Here is a 16,777-nt window from a genome sequence, read left to right as displayed (position 1 = left end):
CTAGTTTCGCGCCGTTTACCGTGTATCTTACTCTATTTCTAACGAAAGAACCGCAGCCCACTCGTGAGTCATGAACTTTTATAACACATTAGTCTGTGATCTGATTTCATTAGAATCCTCATTTAATTAGGTTGGGCGGACCTCCACGTTACTGTAACATAAATGAAGAATTTCAACCACTTATTATTGCTTTCCTGTCCATTATACAAGTGGTTTTCAAAGTCTGCCGGTGATAAATCAAGTTTTGGTTTGTTAATAATTCGAGTGGCGCAGCTACCGCGCGTAGAACGTTTCGAGAAGTCACGTGACTCAAAAACAAAACTGAGAAGGTCACGTGTCTGTGCACGCATGCGCAGAACCGCTGGCGGTTGTCTGAGTGATTTGAGTTTTCCGTGGGATGTTTAGCGGGAGTGTTTCTGTACGGGATCTTCTGGTCAACTTTACTTGAATTTATCACCACTTTCAAATTCTGTTCGTGGTATGCCGTGATATTGTTCCGGTGAGTTTCTGTTTTGGGTAAAGTCAGCCGTCGTGCAGGAAAGCGAAAGTTAAAACCGTTTCGAAACATTAGCAGAATCATATCAGAAAAACATATCGCCTTTATTTAATCACACTCTCTACTGATCATTAAACACAATAAACTTCTTGTGGTACATTAATAATATGCCTTTAAGGTCTATTTCCAGCAGAAAGTATGAACCAGAAACTCCTGGATACCTGTCAAACATATGAACCTGAAGGTGTTAAAGAACTGTTAAAAAAATACTATTTTACTAAACTTATTAAATTATAAAATCTAGGTTAGCATTAGTTCATGTAATCCTTCAGATGCCACAGACCCCGAAAGGACTATCACGCGTTTAAAGACGTTTAAAATAATAATAATAATAGGCTTATTTATGTAGAATAAAATTAGGGGAAAAAATATAGGCAATGAGGAAAATGTTATTTGGAAAAAACATACTATTTTTATTTATTTTATTACATTTTATTTTTAATCATTTATTTAGATTAAGCTTGTATTTTATAACTGAATCATTATAATCTTATCTGTCATAGATAGGAATGCCATGCAACTTTTTATTTGGTGAACATTTTTTTAATTATTTTTTATTATACATGCTTTCATGGGTTGACAATTTATTTTATTATGCCAATTTTATTATGTCATATTATTAAAAAGAAACCAGAAATGTTTTGTGACATTTATACGTGGTAAAATGGCTTGAGGACCCTGAGTTCTAAAATGCATACTGTGTGTGTGTGTGTGTGTGTGTGTGTGTGTGTGTGTGTGTGTGTGTGTGTGTGTGTGTGTGTGTGTGTGTGTGTTTGCAGAGCACCATGCGTCCAGCGGGTGACGATGGCGTCTAAAGACAGTCCGGTGTCTCCTGAGTCGAGCGTCACGTCTCTGCTGGCCACTTCAGGACTCCTGCAGAGCTCCTTCCGTCCGGAGCCGGTCCCCGTCATCAAATACAGAGACAGACACTACACGTCTGCGTCGGACGCGCTGGACGCTTACATCACCGACTTCCAGAGGAGTCTGCGGGACTCTGAGACCACCACCGGGACACTTCAGCTGCCTGAAGACACTTCAAGACCTCGTCCCAGAAACAGAGACGGTAAGGCAACCGTCAGCCAGCAGGGAGAAACTGTATTTAACCAGAAATATATGTTAAAATTAGCAGCAGCGTGATTTTACTATCTCTGAGATAATATTATAGTTGCAGTTATAATTGTGAATAACTTTTAATATTTAATTCACATTTTAGTTAAACTAGTATTTTTATGTGTTTTTTGTATATTTTAATTGTTGTTTTAATTTTTGCTTTTATAAATATGTCATTTTTATTTTATTTATTTGCATCGAGTTTTACTGAATGAAAACAGAAAATACGGCTTTGGCAACTAGCTGAAATAAAAAAAAAATTATTTTATATTCAGTTAACTTTTCTTTAAGTTATAGTTATCTGTAATAACTGATCAGCACAGTGTTATCTGAGTCTCATTAATAATATGCTATTTATTATGCATTAACATTATATTATTATTATTATTATTATTATTAATTATTCCTAATTTAAGTTTCTTGAATTTGTATTACTATTTAATTACAAGGTTTTTTTAAACATTTCACCTAATATTTATTTGATTTTAATTAACTGAAATGCAATTTAATAATTTTAACAATAATTATTTAAGTTTTACATACATTGAGTGCGTCACAAAAATCTATTTTTATTTTATGCTATAAATCATTAGGATATTAAGTAAAGATCATATTCCATGAAGATATTTAGTAAATTTCATACCATAAATAATATATATTATATATATATATATATATATATATATATATATATATATATATATATATATATATATATATATATATACATATTTATTACCTTCATTTGGACACTTTAAAGGTGATTTTCTCATAATTTATTAAGTTTTGTTTTGTTTTTTTGCACCCTCAGTTTCCAGATTTATTTGTATCTCAGCCAAATATTATCCTTTCCAGGGTCATATTTTAGTGCTTGAACTTTTACTTTAATATTAGTTTTTTTCTACATTCTTTTGATCTTCTGTGTTTTTATTTGCTCGTCGTGTTCAGTGCTGAAGACGAGTTTGACGGATGAAGAGCTGATCTTCCTGAACATTCCCGTCCGGAGCGGAGACTCGGATCGGCTCAGTATGACCACCGACGACCTTCTGGTTCTCCCGAATGACGGCTCTCTCCCCGTGACCCGCACCTCGGCCCTCCTCTCCCGCTCTGGGAGCTTTCCGTTGGGATGGAGCTTCAACTCTAGCTCCCGGTCACACTCCCGGCCCGTTGCGGTCCGTAAACAGCGACCCGTTCCAGCAGGGAGCAGGAAAACTCTCCCCGCGGATGATTTAACGTTGGGCGGCTTGCGTTCTCGGCATCGAGCTCCTCCCCCCGACGCCCCGCCGGCCAATCGGACGCTTCCAGCCGACACGCCCAGATCCAGTCATCTCCCGCGCTGGATGACCAGCCAGAAATCAGAAATGGATTTTTCGGGGATGACCAGCGTTCCCGAGCTGAAGTACCCGGCGTGGCTGAGGCAGTGTGAAGAACCTCTTCCTCCCGGAGTTCCTTCGTGGGTCGGAGAACCGGAAGAGCCCCGTGGAGAACGGCAGCGAGGTGTCAAAGGTCACTCGGGAGAGCCGTATGGATCCCAGTCCATCGGTCAGTGCAGTCTGAGAGATCTGCGTCTACAGTTTGAGCAGAAGAGAGGACCGATTCATAAAGGAACACTTTTCAAAGGTTTGCCAGTTTAAGAATATTTTATCCAAAAGTGCAAATTAAATTATTAAAAAGTATTATCTACTAACTTTTATGGTGTTATTTTAGTATCATTAATATAATATGATGATATTAATATTTTGATATTTAATAATTTATATATTTAATATTTTTGTTTTAGTTTTTATTAGTTTTATTTGATTAGCTTTTATTTGTTATTCATTTTAATATTTTTTTCTATTTTTTATTTCTGGTTTTAGTCATTTTATTTCAGTTAGTAATTTTAGTTTTTGACTTGAATTAAATATCTTGGCAACAGATCGTTTTATTTTATTTCAGTGGTTTATTCATATTTTTATTTAATATGATCACTAATATTAAATTGATTTTAATGAGTTTTTTTATTTTTTATTTTATACTGTTCCATTCATTTAATTTTTGTTTAGGTTTTAGCAGTTTTTTTTGTTTTCGATATTCAATAGTGTTTTATTTAGTAATTTAAGTAAACTTAATTAAATGGAAATTAGAAATGTTGTTTCAGTTAACAAACTGATATAGTAATGCATTAATATTTTTCTGTTGCATAGCATAATTCATATATTTAATATTTTCTATTTAGATTTAGATCATACAAGATATTTTATTGGTTTCTTTTTTTTTACTATTTTTCTATTGTATTGTTAGTTTTTATTCAGATTGAACTGAAATAAATCAAATAAAACTGCATTATAATAAAAGTCTTTTTCGGTTCATTGAAATGAATACGTTTAATATTTTTACGTTTCTTTTGTTTCTCTCTGTTCAGATGATAAGATTGGTTCTCTGATCTTCCGAGCCGAGCAGATGTTAAACTCTCCTTCCTTTGCTCTCTGTGAGCCGGTGAAGGAGCACGACGTTTCAGGAGATACGGAGGACGCTCTGGACGCGGACCGGTCCTGGGACGATCCACCTGTGACCTTGTGAGTGATGGAAACCCTCATTTATTGCTCTTAAAAGCAATGCAGAGGTCTTAGGTTTGATTTTCAGGGAATGCATGAATGAATGAAGCGTCAACTGCTTTAAATAAAAGCGTCTAGTAGATAACACACATCAAACGTATCTGTAGTAAACCTCCGGTGCCAGTGGGTGGCGCTGATGAAGCTCCGGCGCCTGAGGAACTTCAGAGGAGCAAGGTACAGTCACGACGAAGCCTCCTGTTCATTCAAAGCCAGTGCTCTTCGGCGTAAACCTGTCTGTCTCCAGTCTGCAGCTTCCTGTTCGTCAGGATACAGCAGCAGAAAGCATCCGGGTCCGGTGGAGGCGCTCAAACACATGCTGTTCCGCCTGCAGTCCGTCGAGCACGGGATCGGCCAATCACACGCCTCCGGTGACTCCGAGACCGCTTCAGTCGCGCATCTGGACGGAGACGCACCGCAGCTGGTGAATGGGAAACCTGCGCTGCTCCCGTTATAACCGACGAAAGCACAAAAGCAGTCACTGCACGGGACGATGTTCTTTTATGCCAAAAATTAGTAAAGATCACGCTCCGTGACGATTTTCTGTAAATATATGGAAACTTAACCCGTGATTAGTAATATGCATTGCTAAGAACCTCATTTGAACAACGTTTCCCAATTATTTATGTATTTTTAGCACCCCAGATTCCAGATTTTCAAACAGCTGTAGCTAAATATTGGCCAACGAACCACACACCAATATTTATTCAGCTTTCGGTGATGCATGAATCTCAATTTTAAAAAATGAACCCTCGTGACTGGTTTTGTGCTCCAGCGTCACTTTGACAATCGCGGATAGCGTTCGTTTTTGTATCAAGATCCAATAGCAAAGTGGACGTCGGAATAAAAAGGAACGTTTTATCATTCAGACGTTTTTCTTGCAATTCTGACTTTGCACAGTTTGGACTTTTTCTCAGAACTGTCAAAGAAAAAGTCACATTTAACCTTTTTCTGTTTTTGTTTTGAAGCAGAACAGAATTGCGAGACGCAAACTCCGTAAAATTCGTTCAATTCTAGTGTCACAATTTTGCCGCTTTTTCAGAATTGATTAAAAGGCGGAATTTATTTTGTGTCGGGGGAAAAAAATAATAGTCAGGTGTGAAATTAGTATTTCAGAAAATGAGTTCATTTCTTATCGTTTTTAGATATTATTATTCTGGAATAGTCAGGAACGTAATTTTGAATTGTGTGGAAAAAAGTCAGAATTACGGTAGAATTACCGTTTTTATTTCTTTATTGATGTAAACGGGCTTCCATGGAGAACAGTAGAGAATATATTACTTAATATAATATTTAATATATTATATTAATATATTATTTTACTCCTAATGATTTATTTTCTTTCCTTTGCAAAACACAAAATCAGATGTTTTGCAGAATGTCCACATTTTTTTAAGCTGAAAAGGTATAAAATATATAAATATATAAATAGTCAATGGTTCAAATATAGACTTAAATGTGGGTTAAAACGTTACCGCAGCAGCTGGGTTAGTCTTTGTATGTCCCAAAGTTGGGTTAAAACGACTTATTTTTAGTGTTAAGTCTTAAAACAATAAAAGTAGCTTCCTGCAGTTTATTGCTCTGAATACGTCATTCTGTAAAGCTGACGTTTGGTGTTTTTGATGATTTTTTTCTCAGAAGGACACAGAAGAAACGGAGCTGGGAAACGTGGAGTCATTAGAAAGGTCAGGAGGGTCGGTCTCGTATCATCAGCTCAAACTGCTTCGTTGGCGTTGATCTTTCGTCTGTTTTCTCAGAGCTCTTCATCACCTGGACAGGCTGAAAACACTTGTGGACGACATGAACCAAAGGAAGGAGGACGGGGCAGACGGCTAACGTCAGAAGTCAGACAGATACAGACGCTTCGTGGATCACGTTAGGGGACCTTTAAAAGCCCCGTGAAAGATGAATAGAATAAAGCTGTTTCGAAGGGACCTAATCAGTCAAAAAACACTGAAGTGTTTGTCTCAAGTGTGTTCTCATGCAGGTCACTGGCTAACATTTAGTTTTGTTAACGGTCCGTAGCTAACTGAGGCTGATGTTCTGTGTGTATTTATTTTACTTCATGCGAACTATTCAGAAGTTGTATTAAAATGCTTTTACTTGTGCCTCAAAAGAAATAAAACTTGTACGGGTTTGAGAGAGTTTAAAGGAATCGTTTCCTTTAACACTTGCTTCCTTGCGATCGTTCCTGTTCTTGCCTGGCATTTATTTTAGGGTCGTCTTCTCTGTTGCGATGCATGCTAATGAAAAATACAGAATCGGTAGACTAAACATGTGTTTTATCAACCAAAATGGTATTCGGGGATAATAATGTCTGTTTCACAGCTGCTTACAATTAACTGCAATCTAGATACACTTAGTTTGAAGCCTGTGTAATATTTGAATGCCATTAGAAAGGTATTACGTGTATTTAAGCTGTGGTGAACAGTATAGATACACATCTCGATACGCTTATTTGAAGTAGCTACTTGAATTTCTAATTACATTGTATAAAGTTTAATGTAACGTTTCGGTTACATAAGTAGCTGTCTGTTACAAATGTGTGTCATTAGCGGCTTATTACATCGAACCGTGCCGTAACTTAGCTGCATGATAAGTACTTTTTGTGTAAATGCAACGGTTATCATAGACACCTTCAAATGAAGCGTTACCGAAGATCCCGTTCAAGGAGATGGCGCTCAATGGGATTCGACTACAAGTTTATAAAGCAGCAGGTTTGCCGTAATTAAGAGGGAAGTAGTAGTCAGGGGCAGATGGCGTTTGTTTTGTTGACATTCTGAACCGAGAAGGTTTTGGTGGCAGATCTGATTGTGATGATGCTGTGATATATGAAGTTATCGCAACATGAACACTGGATAGCTTCACACGCCTATTACCACTCGAATCTTCGTTCCTAATGCATCTAGAAGATGGATAAAATGTTGATGAAGACATGAACCTGAGAGCGTGAGTGAAATATAAAATGCATATACATTATAGGATAAGCACATACGGGATAATACAATTCAATACATTGCATTAAATCATTTTAAAACCCAATATTAGTGATCACGTTTAAGCAATGTTGTGTTATAATCAGTTAAGGGGGGAGAGACTTCATTTTTTTTAGAATATGTGATTTTTCTTAGGTTGCCACCTCCCATACATTTTTTTGGACTTATCTCTTAATATTTAATTTTCTCCCATTTCAAATATAAAACCAGGTCACACATCCAGGTCAATTATATTTTGTGTTCTTGTACACTAAAAATAGCAATTTGTACACTGGGATTTATCTCTAAATTAAAGATAGTGTCTAGTGTTTTTAAATATTGGTGTCTAAGAGTCACTCATGTTTTGACCAGCATAGAACGTGTGGAAAAAGTCTGGGTTTTTTTCAATTTACATCAATCACACTGCTCTCACAAAGCTTCACACCTCTGTACGATTGTCCACATCTTCCTTTAATCGCTCTTCATTTCCATCTAAACTCAGGACAATACAGGAGCATCCACACCAGCTTTCTTAATCAGAGTTCATTACAATGCAGCTATTGGTGTTTGAAACGTCTGTGTGTGTCTCATTCTCATAACAATAAAAGAGATGGCCATCAAGATCAGAAAACACTGCCAGGTCTTTCACACGAACGACCTCCTGAATGCAGCCCCGAAAGTGATAAAACCATTTATGAGCAAACAATAGCATTTGCTAACTTTGGGGCTTCTTTCTCTTTCTATGTTGCTATTATTATGTGTATGTTTAATTACTTACTCTTACTTCTATATTAGTATGTTCTATATTTGAAGGTATTTTGTATTGTCTATTTATATTGAAGATATTTCTTCTTCTTCTGTCATTTTCAAGAGGAGTAAACAAAAGTAAGACTTTTATTGGACTCTAGTACATAACAATAAAACTCTTGAATCATGAATCTTCAAAAGGCAGAATGAGAAAGAGCTCGGGGAATCTGTAAACACCATCGCTGTATCATTTTCTGCTACCGGGAAACTATTCCTGGAATATTAATAAATCATATTATTGATTTGTATGATTTGGATTGTGAATAATTGATACTATACTTGGACTGTAGAGGATATCTGTGAGCTGTTGACCAACTTAAATCAACCTCTGATTATTGTAAAATTAGAAAGTGTAGAAATAACAGAACGTTCATATAAAGTTACATTAGCAAATACTTCAGAGGAGGTTACTAATTATTAGGATCAGAATTCTAAAGCGAAGATTGTGATAACTTTTATTAATGACTGAATCATGGTTAGCTTTTGTGGGTTTTCTCTAGTAATTACTGAATACTTTGTAAACGTTTGAGTAAGATTCTGGTTAATAATTGACTTGGCTAGATTTAAATTATTTCTATGGGTTACCATGATCTTCACTTTAGAATACAGATCCAAAGAACTAGTAGTTTCTATGAAGGATGTCATGTAACTGGTGGTTGTTTTGTAACAACATGGAGATGTGTTGATGGAAAAAGGAAAATGGAAGTTCAAGGAATGAGGATAAATGAGATTCATTCATGATAGTCAATGATTTTATTCAGGTCATCAACATTAATCAGCAGACAAACACTTATGCCATTTATCCATGTTCACAGAGTTCATGTTTGTGGTGAAATACAGGAACTGATGAGACACAATAAGTGAGATCTTGTTGTAAGAGAAGGTAAATGTGAGCTCATAACAGTATTCTGATCAATTATTATGAATCAGATGATCGTCTTGCTGTTCTCGTAAAAAGGCAAACTCAGATAAGATAGCACTAACATCACTGAGATCTTACACACAGCTCCACACTCTTGAGTGTTTGACTGTGACCTTAATCGCAGCAGAACATGCGCACGTCATTGAGAGCGGTGTCGTCTCCACGTCCTTGAGGCCCTTCTATCCGTGTCCTAAGGCCACAGATCCCTCTTCCTTCACACGTTTGACTCCAGTCTCCCCAGAAGCCCCAGTTTGTGCCTTCTCCTGCTAAAGAGCCTTGAGTGCATTTGAACCTGGAAAAAGACATTATGATTATAAATATTTGGTTTTTATTCAATACGAACAAAACAAAGTCAAAAATATGTTTTGTATGTTTTTTACACTTTAAAACAATTCAGTCATAATGTCATGTTTAGCTTAGTTAAGTCTTGATCCACTTTTTAATCCATTTTATAATGTCAACACAACAAATGATGTGAATTATTATTTTTAGTCACAGTCCAGAGCCCTGCCATCAGTTCAGTAAGATTGAGGGATGATAATAAAGAGTGATTTACAAGCAGTTTCTAAAGGACCAGTCATAACTAAATTAGATGAAAGGATTTTTAGCTCCACACAAACTCACAAGATGTTGTTTGCCGCCGTATCGTCACCGTTTCCTTGAGAAGGTTCGACTCTCAGCTGAAAACCAATCAAGAATCCAGAAGGACACCATTTGATTTCTGTCCACCGACCCCAGCTGAAGAAAAAACAGGTTTACTGATCGGTATTTTCAAGAAAATACATTTTGACTCTTATCTTAACGATACTTAATAACTGCTGCATCATATCTCTTCGGACCGAGCTCCTTACCTGCCAACATCTGACTGAACGGAGGCGTAGCTGTGATATGAGTTTGATGAATGAACGCAGTGAAGACGAATCCCGTTGAGTGCAGTGTCATCACCTTCACCGACAGGATCTTCCACCTTAACAACCAAACAAACAACATCACCAAGACGTATTAGAAAGAGAAAAGGAGGTATTCCTGGAGGGACACAAACAAGGTCTACTGATCAGTTGAATCCATTTACTGTTGGAGTATCTTCAGGAACAGGGCTGGGAATCCAACCCAATCCACAATATCATTAAACTTCATGTTCTTTCAAAAAGTTCAAGTCAAGTTTTGTCTCACCCTTAGACTGAAGCCTGCGGCCCACGTTCCAATCGGACACATGTCCCTGTGACCCCACGACCCCCATCCTCCTCCGTTCGGTACTGACATCTCCATTCTGTAATGTCTGTCGATGCTTCGCTGAAAACGAATTCCTGCGGACTCGACGCTCACCTGCAGCCCAGAAATGACTAGCAGTGAAAACATGACGGAAATGAAGCCATGCATCGCTGCAGCACTGATGGAGTAAAATACTGATGAATCTGTTTGGTTGTGAATTACAACCGAAAGAAGAGTTTCTAAAAAGCCAGATGAGGAAAGCTTTCTGAACTGTCTGTGGTCTGTCAGCACAAACTGATTGATTCTCAGCTGCTTCAGAATGCATTTATATATGTATAAGCTCCGCCCACTGGCCCATGACAACAGCCAATGGCAAGGCATTGCATTGTCTTTTTACTCAACAATATTAAATGAAATATATGTTAAAGTTTTAAAAAAGGTTTTATGATATATACTTACTAATGTGTAATAATACTTCAATACTTTAAATCATTCGATGTAGCCTTTACTTTATATTATACTAGTTCATTCAGCTTCCTGTAGCACTTCGAGTCTTCCATTTGATATATCTCTTTTCCACAAACTATTCAGTCTTGGTCATTAGACAGACTCCAGTATACTTTTACACAGTTGTGTGCAAAAGTTTGTGCACCCCTTGCAGAATCTGTGCAAAATCGTAACATGCGCTTTTGTACGGAGGTGAATCAAAACCTGTAAATGCAATAAGACTAATCTGAGAAGGGATATTCAAAGGAACAAAAGGACTTCAAAAAGAGAGTAAACAACCCCCCCTTTGGTTTGTTTATGACACCCTCCTCACCTCTGCTCTTCCTGCTTTCCCTCCTTCTGCCCAAAAGACTTGGCTTAAAGTTCATTAGGAATAAGGCATTATATGTCATGTGTCTTATGAACCTATTGTTCTTCACTCTCATGTTTGGTCTCATCTGAAAGGTCTCAGTGCTATTGGTAAATTGGTCTCAATTTCACAGTAATCACTTATAGTATGGAGAAGATTAAGAACGTGGTAGAACTGTGTTCTGTTGAGAAGGAGGTGTGTTCTCCTTTTGGGTCTCTGAACATGTTCCAGCCAGGTGTGACCCTGGAGCACGGGAACCTAAACACCAAAAGGTTTTTATAACTACATTTGGTATCTCTTTGTCTGGTCTGAGTATATAACGAAAGTGACAAAACACAACAAGGCGCGATTCTGTAGCCAGATTGGCCCGCAGTGTGGTGTGTGTCCCACCTTTTAAGTTGGTTTTATTTAGTTTTGTGTTATTTTTGTACTGCTGATCAGTTGTGCAAATGTCTATGAATTATACCAATTTGGAACCTATTCTTGCCTGGCAAAATAAACATTAATCTCGGGTTAACTTATAATATTGTCTGAAATAACTTTTCTAGTAGGTTAGTGACTTCTGAGGTTTTCCGCATTGTTGGCGTGATAGGGTGAGTCAGATCAACGATCGATGGATGGAGCCGTCTTGAGATCTTGACTTCTGGCCACCAAACTGGCTTAGCATGCTATTACTTAGGGAACGCATAAAAAATTACTCTTTTTGAGTCTATCGAGGAAATGGCTGCATTAAGGTAAACGATCTCTGACTAAGACCTGGACTAGCCCAGATGTGTCGTGAGTCTGTTCTGGCCAAACAAGGTCTCTAAGCGACCCAGACTCCTAACGAACGAAACAGAATTAAAAAAGAATTAAAATAACCCCCTCCTACGTTTGGGAATCCTTGGTTGTTAATATGAGTGTGTTAACCTGGATGATCATGAGTTTGTTCTGAACAGTTAAACTGAGTTCTGTTCTTCAGAAAAATCCTCTAGCTCCTGCAGATTCTCCAGTTTTCCAGCATTTTTATTCATTATCAATATATTTGAACCCTTTCCAACGGTGGTTATATGAATTTGAGATCTCTTTTCACACTGAGGACAGTTTAGGACATAATAGACACAACTATTAAAAAAGGTTCAAATATTCACTGACGCTCCAGAAGGAAACAAGATGCACTAAAGAGCCGGGGGTGAAAACTTTCGAACAGGATAAATACGTTTAAAGTTTTCTTACTTTAAAATATTTTTTAATATGTATATAGTAAACAATATAGGAAACAACAGAAGATGCTAGAATGTTTCTGGAAGACAAATTGAGTACAATTTATCTTGCTCTTCAGTTATCCACAATCCAAATCATACAAATCAATAATATGATTTATTAATATTTCAGGAATTTTTTCGAATTTGTTTGCGAATTCCCGAAGCTCTTTCTCATTCTGCCTTTTGAAGATTCATGATTCAAGAGTTTTATTGTTATGTACTAGAGTCCAATAAAATTCTTACTTTGTTTACTCCTCTTGAGAATGATAGAAGAAGAATAAATATAATTCGCACAGACACAGACTGCAGGCTGCATTCAGGAGGTCGTTCGTGTGAAAGACCTGGCAGTGTTTTCTGATCTTGATGGCCATCTCTTTTATTGTTATGAGAATGAGACACACACAGACGTTTCAAACACCAATAGCTGCATTGTAATGAACTCTGATTAAGAAAGCTGGTGTGGATGCTCCTGTATTGTCCTGAGTTTAGATGGAAATAAATGAAGAGTGATTAAAGGAAGATGTGGACAATCGTACAGAGGTGTGAAGCTCTCCTCTCTCTCTAGATCTCAGGTGTCGATCTAGTAGTCGATGATATACTCCAAAAAAGTACATTTTCATTCTGTGTTTGGGGGTTAAAAGGTAAACTGTTTCTGAACAAACCCACTTGACTGCAGTTTCTACAGGCCAATAACTTTGTTACATGTCCATGTTAAAATTCTTCTCTTTGCATTAGTAACCAAACCTATCATGCTGAAATCTTGGTGATCTATCCTGGGAAAAGCAGGCTTCTCCATATGTGTTACGCTTTGGACACAATAATATTTAAAAACACTAAATATTTCTTTTAATTTAAAGATAAAACCCAGTGTTGATGTACAAGAACACAAAATATCATTGACCTGGTTTTATATTTGAGATTAGAGAAAGTCAAATATTTAATGAAGGATACGTCCAAACATTTTATGAGAGATGGCAACCTATAATCACATATTCTATGGGGACTTACAGTTGTATGCAAAAGTTTGGGCACCCCAATCTGTTAAAACTAAAGATATGCATTTTGTATAATCTCTTATTTTGTTATGTTTTTTTAATTGGTACTGTCCAGAGTAAGATATTATATATAAACAATGTTTACATATAGTCCACAAGACAAAAAAATTGCAAAACGATTAAACCCTTGGCTGTTAATACTGTGGATGATTTGTGACTGTTTTTGTTTATGAGTCCCTTGCTTGTTCTGAACAAAACTTGTTTGTTCTTCAGAAAAATCAGTTTTCAGTCTTCCGTTTTCCAGCATCTTTTGATTATTTGAACCCTTTTCAACAGCGACTGTGTGATATTGAGATCCATCTTTTCACACCGAGGACAGTTTAGGACTCAAACATAATTATTAAAAAAAGGTTCAGATATTCACTGACGCTCCAGAAAGAAACAGGATGTATTAAGAGCAGGGTGTGAAACTTTTGAAGATCAAGATAAAATGTACTTAATTTGTCTTCCAGAAACATTCTAGTATCTTCTGTTGTTTCCTATATTGTTTACTATATATATATATATATATATATATTTTTTTTTTTTTTCCTGTTTGCAAGTTTTCACCCCCAATTCTTAGTTCATCTTGTTTCTTTCTGGAGCGTCAGTGAATATTTGAACCTTTTTTTAATAGTTGTGTCTATTATGTCCTAAACTGTCCTCAGTTTGAAAAGATAGATCTCAAATTCATATAACCACCGTTGGAAAGGGTTCAAATATATTGATAATGAATAAAACTGCTGGAAAACTGAAGAATCTGCAGGAGCTAGAGGATTTTTCTGAAGAACAGAACTCAGTTTAACTGTTCAGAACTCATGAACAACCGTCACAAAACAAAACACAACTGTACATCATCCAGGTTAACACACATAGTATTAATAACCAAGGGTTCTCAAACTTTTAGACTTTTAGACTTTTAGTCTTTTAGACTTTTGTTTAAAATACCTTACTCACAACAGTACTAAATAAAAAATGGACAAAATAAGAGATTATATAAAGCGCATGTTAAGATTTTTCATAGGCCAGTGGGCGGAGCTTATACATATATAAATGCATTCTGAAGCAGCTGAGAATCAATCAGTTTGTGCTGACAGACCACAGACAGTTCAGAATGCTTTCCTCTTTTGGCTTTTAAGAAACTCTTCCTTCGGTTTTAATTTACAAAACCAAACAGATTAATTTATTTCATCAGTATTTTACTCCATCAGTGCTGCAGCGATGCATGGCTTCATTTCCGTCATGTTTTCACTGCTAGTCATTTCTGGGCTGCAGGTGAGCGTCGAGTCCGCAGGAATTCGTTTTCAGCGAAGCATCGACAGACATTACAGAATGGAGATGTCAGTACCGAACGGAGGAGGATGGGGGTCGTGGGGTCACAGGGACATGTGTCCGATTGGAACGTGGGCCGCAGGCTTCAGTCTAAGGGTGAGACAAAACTTGACTTGAACTTTTTGAATGAACATGAAGTTTAATGATATTGTGGATTGGGTTGGATTCCCAGCCCTGTTCCTGAAGATACTCCAACAGTAAATGGATTCAACTGATCACATCTTTAGTAGACCTCCAAAATGTGTGATGTTTGTCCCTCCAGGAATACCTCCTTTTCTCTTTCTAATACGTCTTGGTGATGTTGTTTGTTTGGTTGTTAAGGTGGAAGATCCTGTCGGTGAAGGTGATGACACTGCACTCAACGGGATTCGTCTTCACTGCGTTCATTCATCAAACTCATATCACAGCTACGCCTCCGTTCAGTCAGATGTAGGCAGGTAAGGAGCTCGGTCCGAAGAGATATGATGCGGCAGTTATTAAGTATCGTTAAGATAAGAGTCAAAATGTACTTTCTTAAAAATTTTCAGTAAACTGTTTTTTCTTCAGCTGGGGTCGGTGGACAGAAATCAAATGGTGTCCTTCTGGATTCTTGATTGGTTTTCAGCTGAGAGTCGAACCTTCTCAAGGAAACGGTGACGATACGGCGGCAAACAACATCTTGTGAGTTTGTGTGGAGCTAAAAATCCTTTCATCTAATTTAGTTATGACTGGTCCTTTAGAAACTGCTTGTAAATCACTCTTTATTATCATCCCTCAATCTTACTGAACTGATGGCAGGGCTCCGGACTGTGACTAAAAATAATAATTCACATCATTTGTTGTGTTGACATTATACAATGGATTAAAATGTGGATCAAGACTTAAAAAGACATTATGACTGAATTGTTTTAAAGTGTAAAAACGCTAAAAATAAAATAGTTTGACTTTGTTTTGTTCGTATTGATTGAAACCAAATATTTATAATCATAATGTCTTTTTCCAGGTTCAAATGCACTCAAGGCTCTTTAGCAGGAGAAGGCACAAACTGGGGCTTCTGGGGAGACTGGAGTCAAACGTGTGAAGGAAGAGGGATCTGTGGCCTTAGGACACGGATAGAAGGGCCTCAAGGACGTGGAGACGACACCGCTCTCAATGACGTGCGCATGTTCTGCTGCGATTAAGGTCACAGTCAAACACTCAAGAGTGTGGAGCTGTGTGTAAGATCTCAGTGATGTTAGTGCTATCTTATCTGAGTTTGCCTTTTTACGAGAACAGCATTCATTCAATACATTCATAATAATTGATCAGAATACTGTTATGAGCTCACATTTACCTTCTCTTACAACAAGATCTCACTTATTGTTTCTCATCAGTTCCTGTATTTCACCACAAACATGAACTCTGTGAACATGGATAAATGGCATAAGTGTTTGTCTGCTGATTAATGTTGATGACCTGAATAAAATCATTGACTATCATGAATGAATCTCATTTATCCTCATTCCTTGAACTTCCATTTTCCTTTTTCCATCAACACATCTCCATGTTGTTACAAAACAACCACCAGTTACATGACATCCTTCATAGAAACTACTAGTTCTTTGGATCTGTATTCTAAAGTGAAGATCATGGTAACCCATAGAAATAATTTAAATCTAGCCAAGTCAATTATTAACCAGAATCTTACTCAAACGTTTACAAAGTATTCAGTAATTACTAGAGAAAACCCACAAAAGCTAACCATGATTCAGTCATTAATAAAAAAGTTATCACAATCTTCGCTTTAGAATTCTGATCCTAATAATTAGTAACCTCCTCTGAAGTGTTTGCTAATGTAACTTTATATGAACGTTCTGTTATTTCTACACTTTCTAATTTTACAATAATCAGAGGTTGAGACTGACCAGGATTTAAGTTGGTCAACAGCTCACAGATATCCTCTACAGTCCAAGTATAGTATCAATTATTCACAATCCAAATCATACAAATCAATAATATGATTTATTAATATTCCAGGAATAGTTTCCCGGTAGCAGAAAATGATACAGCGATGGTGTTTACAGATTCCCCGAGCTCTTTCTCATTCTGCCTTTTGAAGATTCATGATTCAAGAGTTTTATTGTTATGTACTAGAGTCCAATAAAAGTCTTACTTTG

At 36.9% G+C, this 16,777-nt stretch overlaps 3 protein-coding genes across 4 annotated transcripts; 2 read left to right on the top strand and 1 right to left on the bottom strand.

The window, feature by feature from the left end:
• The first annotated feature begins 341 nt into the window (after positions 1-341).
• Positions 342-6,411, top strand: cunh18orf54 (chromosome unknown C18orf54 homolog). Of its 2 annotated transcripts, none has more exons than XM_043234377.1 (8): positions 342-499; positions 1,336-1,619; positions 2,615-3,286; positions 4,071-4,224; positions 4,371-4,437; positions 4,508-4,684; positions 5,899-5,945; positions 6,018-6,411. In XM_043234377.1, the coding sequence occupies exons 2-8, from the start codon at positions 1,361-1,363 to the stop codon at positions 6,094-6,096; spliced, it is 1,455 nt and encodes a 484-aa protein (XP_043090312.1). In that variant the 5' UTR covers positions 342-499; positions 1,336-1,360; the 3' UTR covers positions 6,097-6,411. The 2 variants fall into 2 exon arrangements, with proteins under 2 accessions (XP_043090312.1, XP_043090311.1); XM_043234376.1 differs by having other exon boundaries at positions 4,508-4,685; positions 5,891-5,945.
• Positions 6,412-8,778: 2,367 nt separating this feature from the next.
• On the bottom strand, positions 8,779-10,492 carry LOC122341068 (vitelline membrane outer layer protein 1-like). The gene is made up of 4 exons (XM_043234394.1): positions 10,138-10,492; positions 9,816-9,931; positions 9,589-9,702; positions 8,779-9,256 (listed from the first exon to the last, which is right to left on the bottom strand). The coding sequence occupies exons 1-4, from the start codon at positions 10,342-10,344 to the stop codon at positions 9,079-9,081; spliced, it is 615 nt and encodes a 204-aa protein (XP_043090329.1). The 5' UTR covers positions 10,345-10,492; the 3' UTR covers positions 8,779-9,078.
• A 4,012-nt stretch (positions 10,493-14,504) lies between these two features.
• LOC122341067 (vitelline membrane outer layer protein 1-like) lies at positions 14,505-16,114 on the top strand. Its single transcript, XM_043234393.1, has 4 exons — positions 14,505-14,738; positions 14,964-15,079; positions 15,189-15,302; positions 15,625-16,114. Exons 1-4 carry the CDS (start codon positions 14,532-14,534, stop codon positions 15,800-15,802), a joined length of 615 nt encoding a protein of 204 aa, XP_043090328.1. The 5' UTR covers positions 14,505-14,531; the 3' UTR covers positions 15,803-16,114.
• The last annotated feature ends 663 nt before the right edge of the window (positions 16,115-16,777 follow it).

Source organism: Puntigrus tetrazona, unplaced genomic scaffold (genome assembly GCF_018831695.1).
Source record: "Puntigrus tetrazona isolate hp1 unplaced genomic scaffold, ASM1883169v1 S000001111, whole genome shotgun sequence".
Classification (NCBI taxonomy): domain Eukaryota; kingdom Metazoa; phylum Chordata; class Actinopteri; order Cypriniformes; family Cyprinidae; genus Puntigrus; species Puntigrus tetrazona.
The sequence above is the reverse complement of the archived record's forward strand: the minus strand, read 5'-3'. Positions and strand labels throughout refer to the sequence as shown.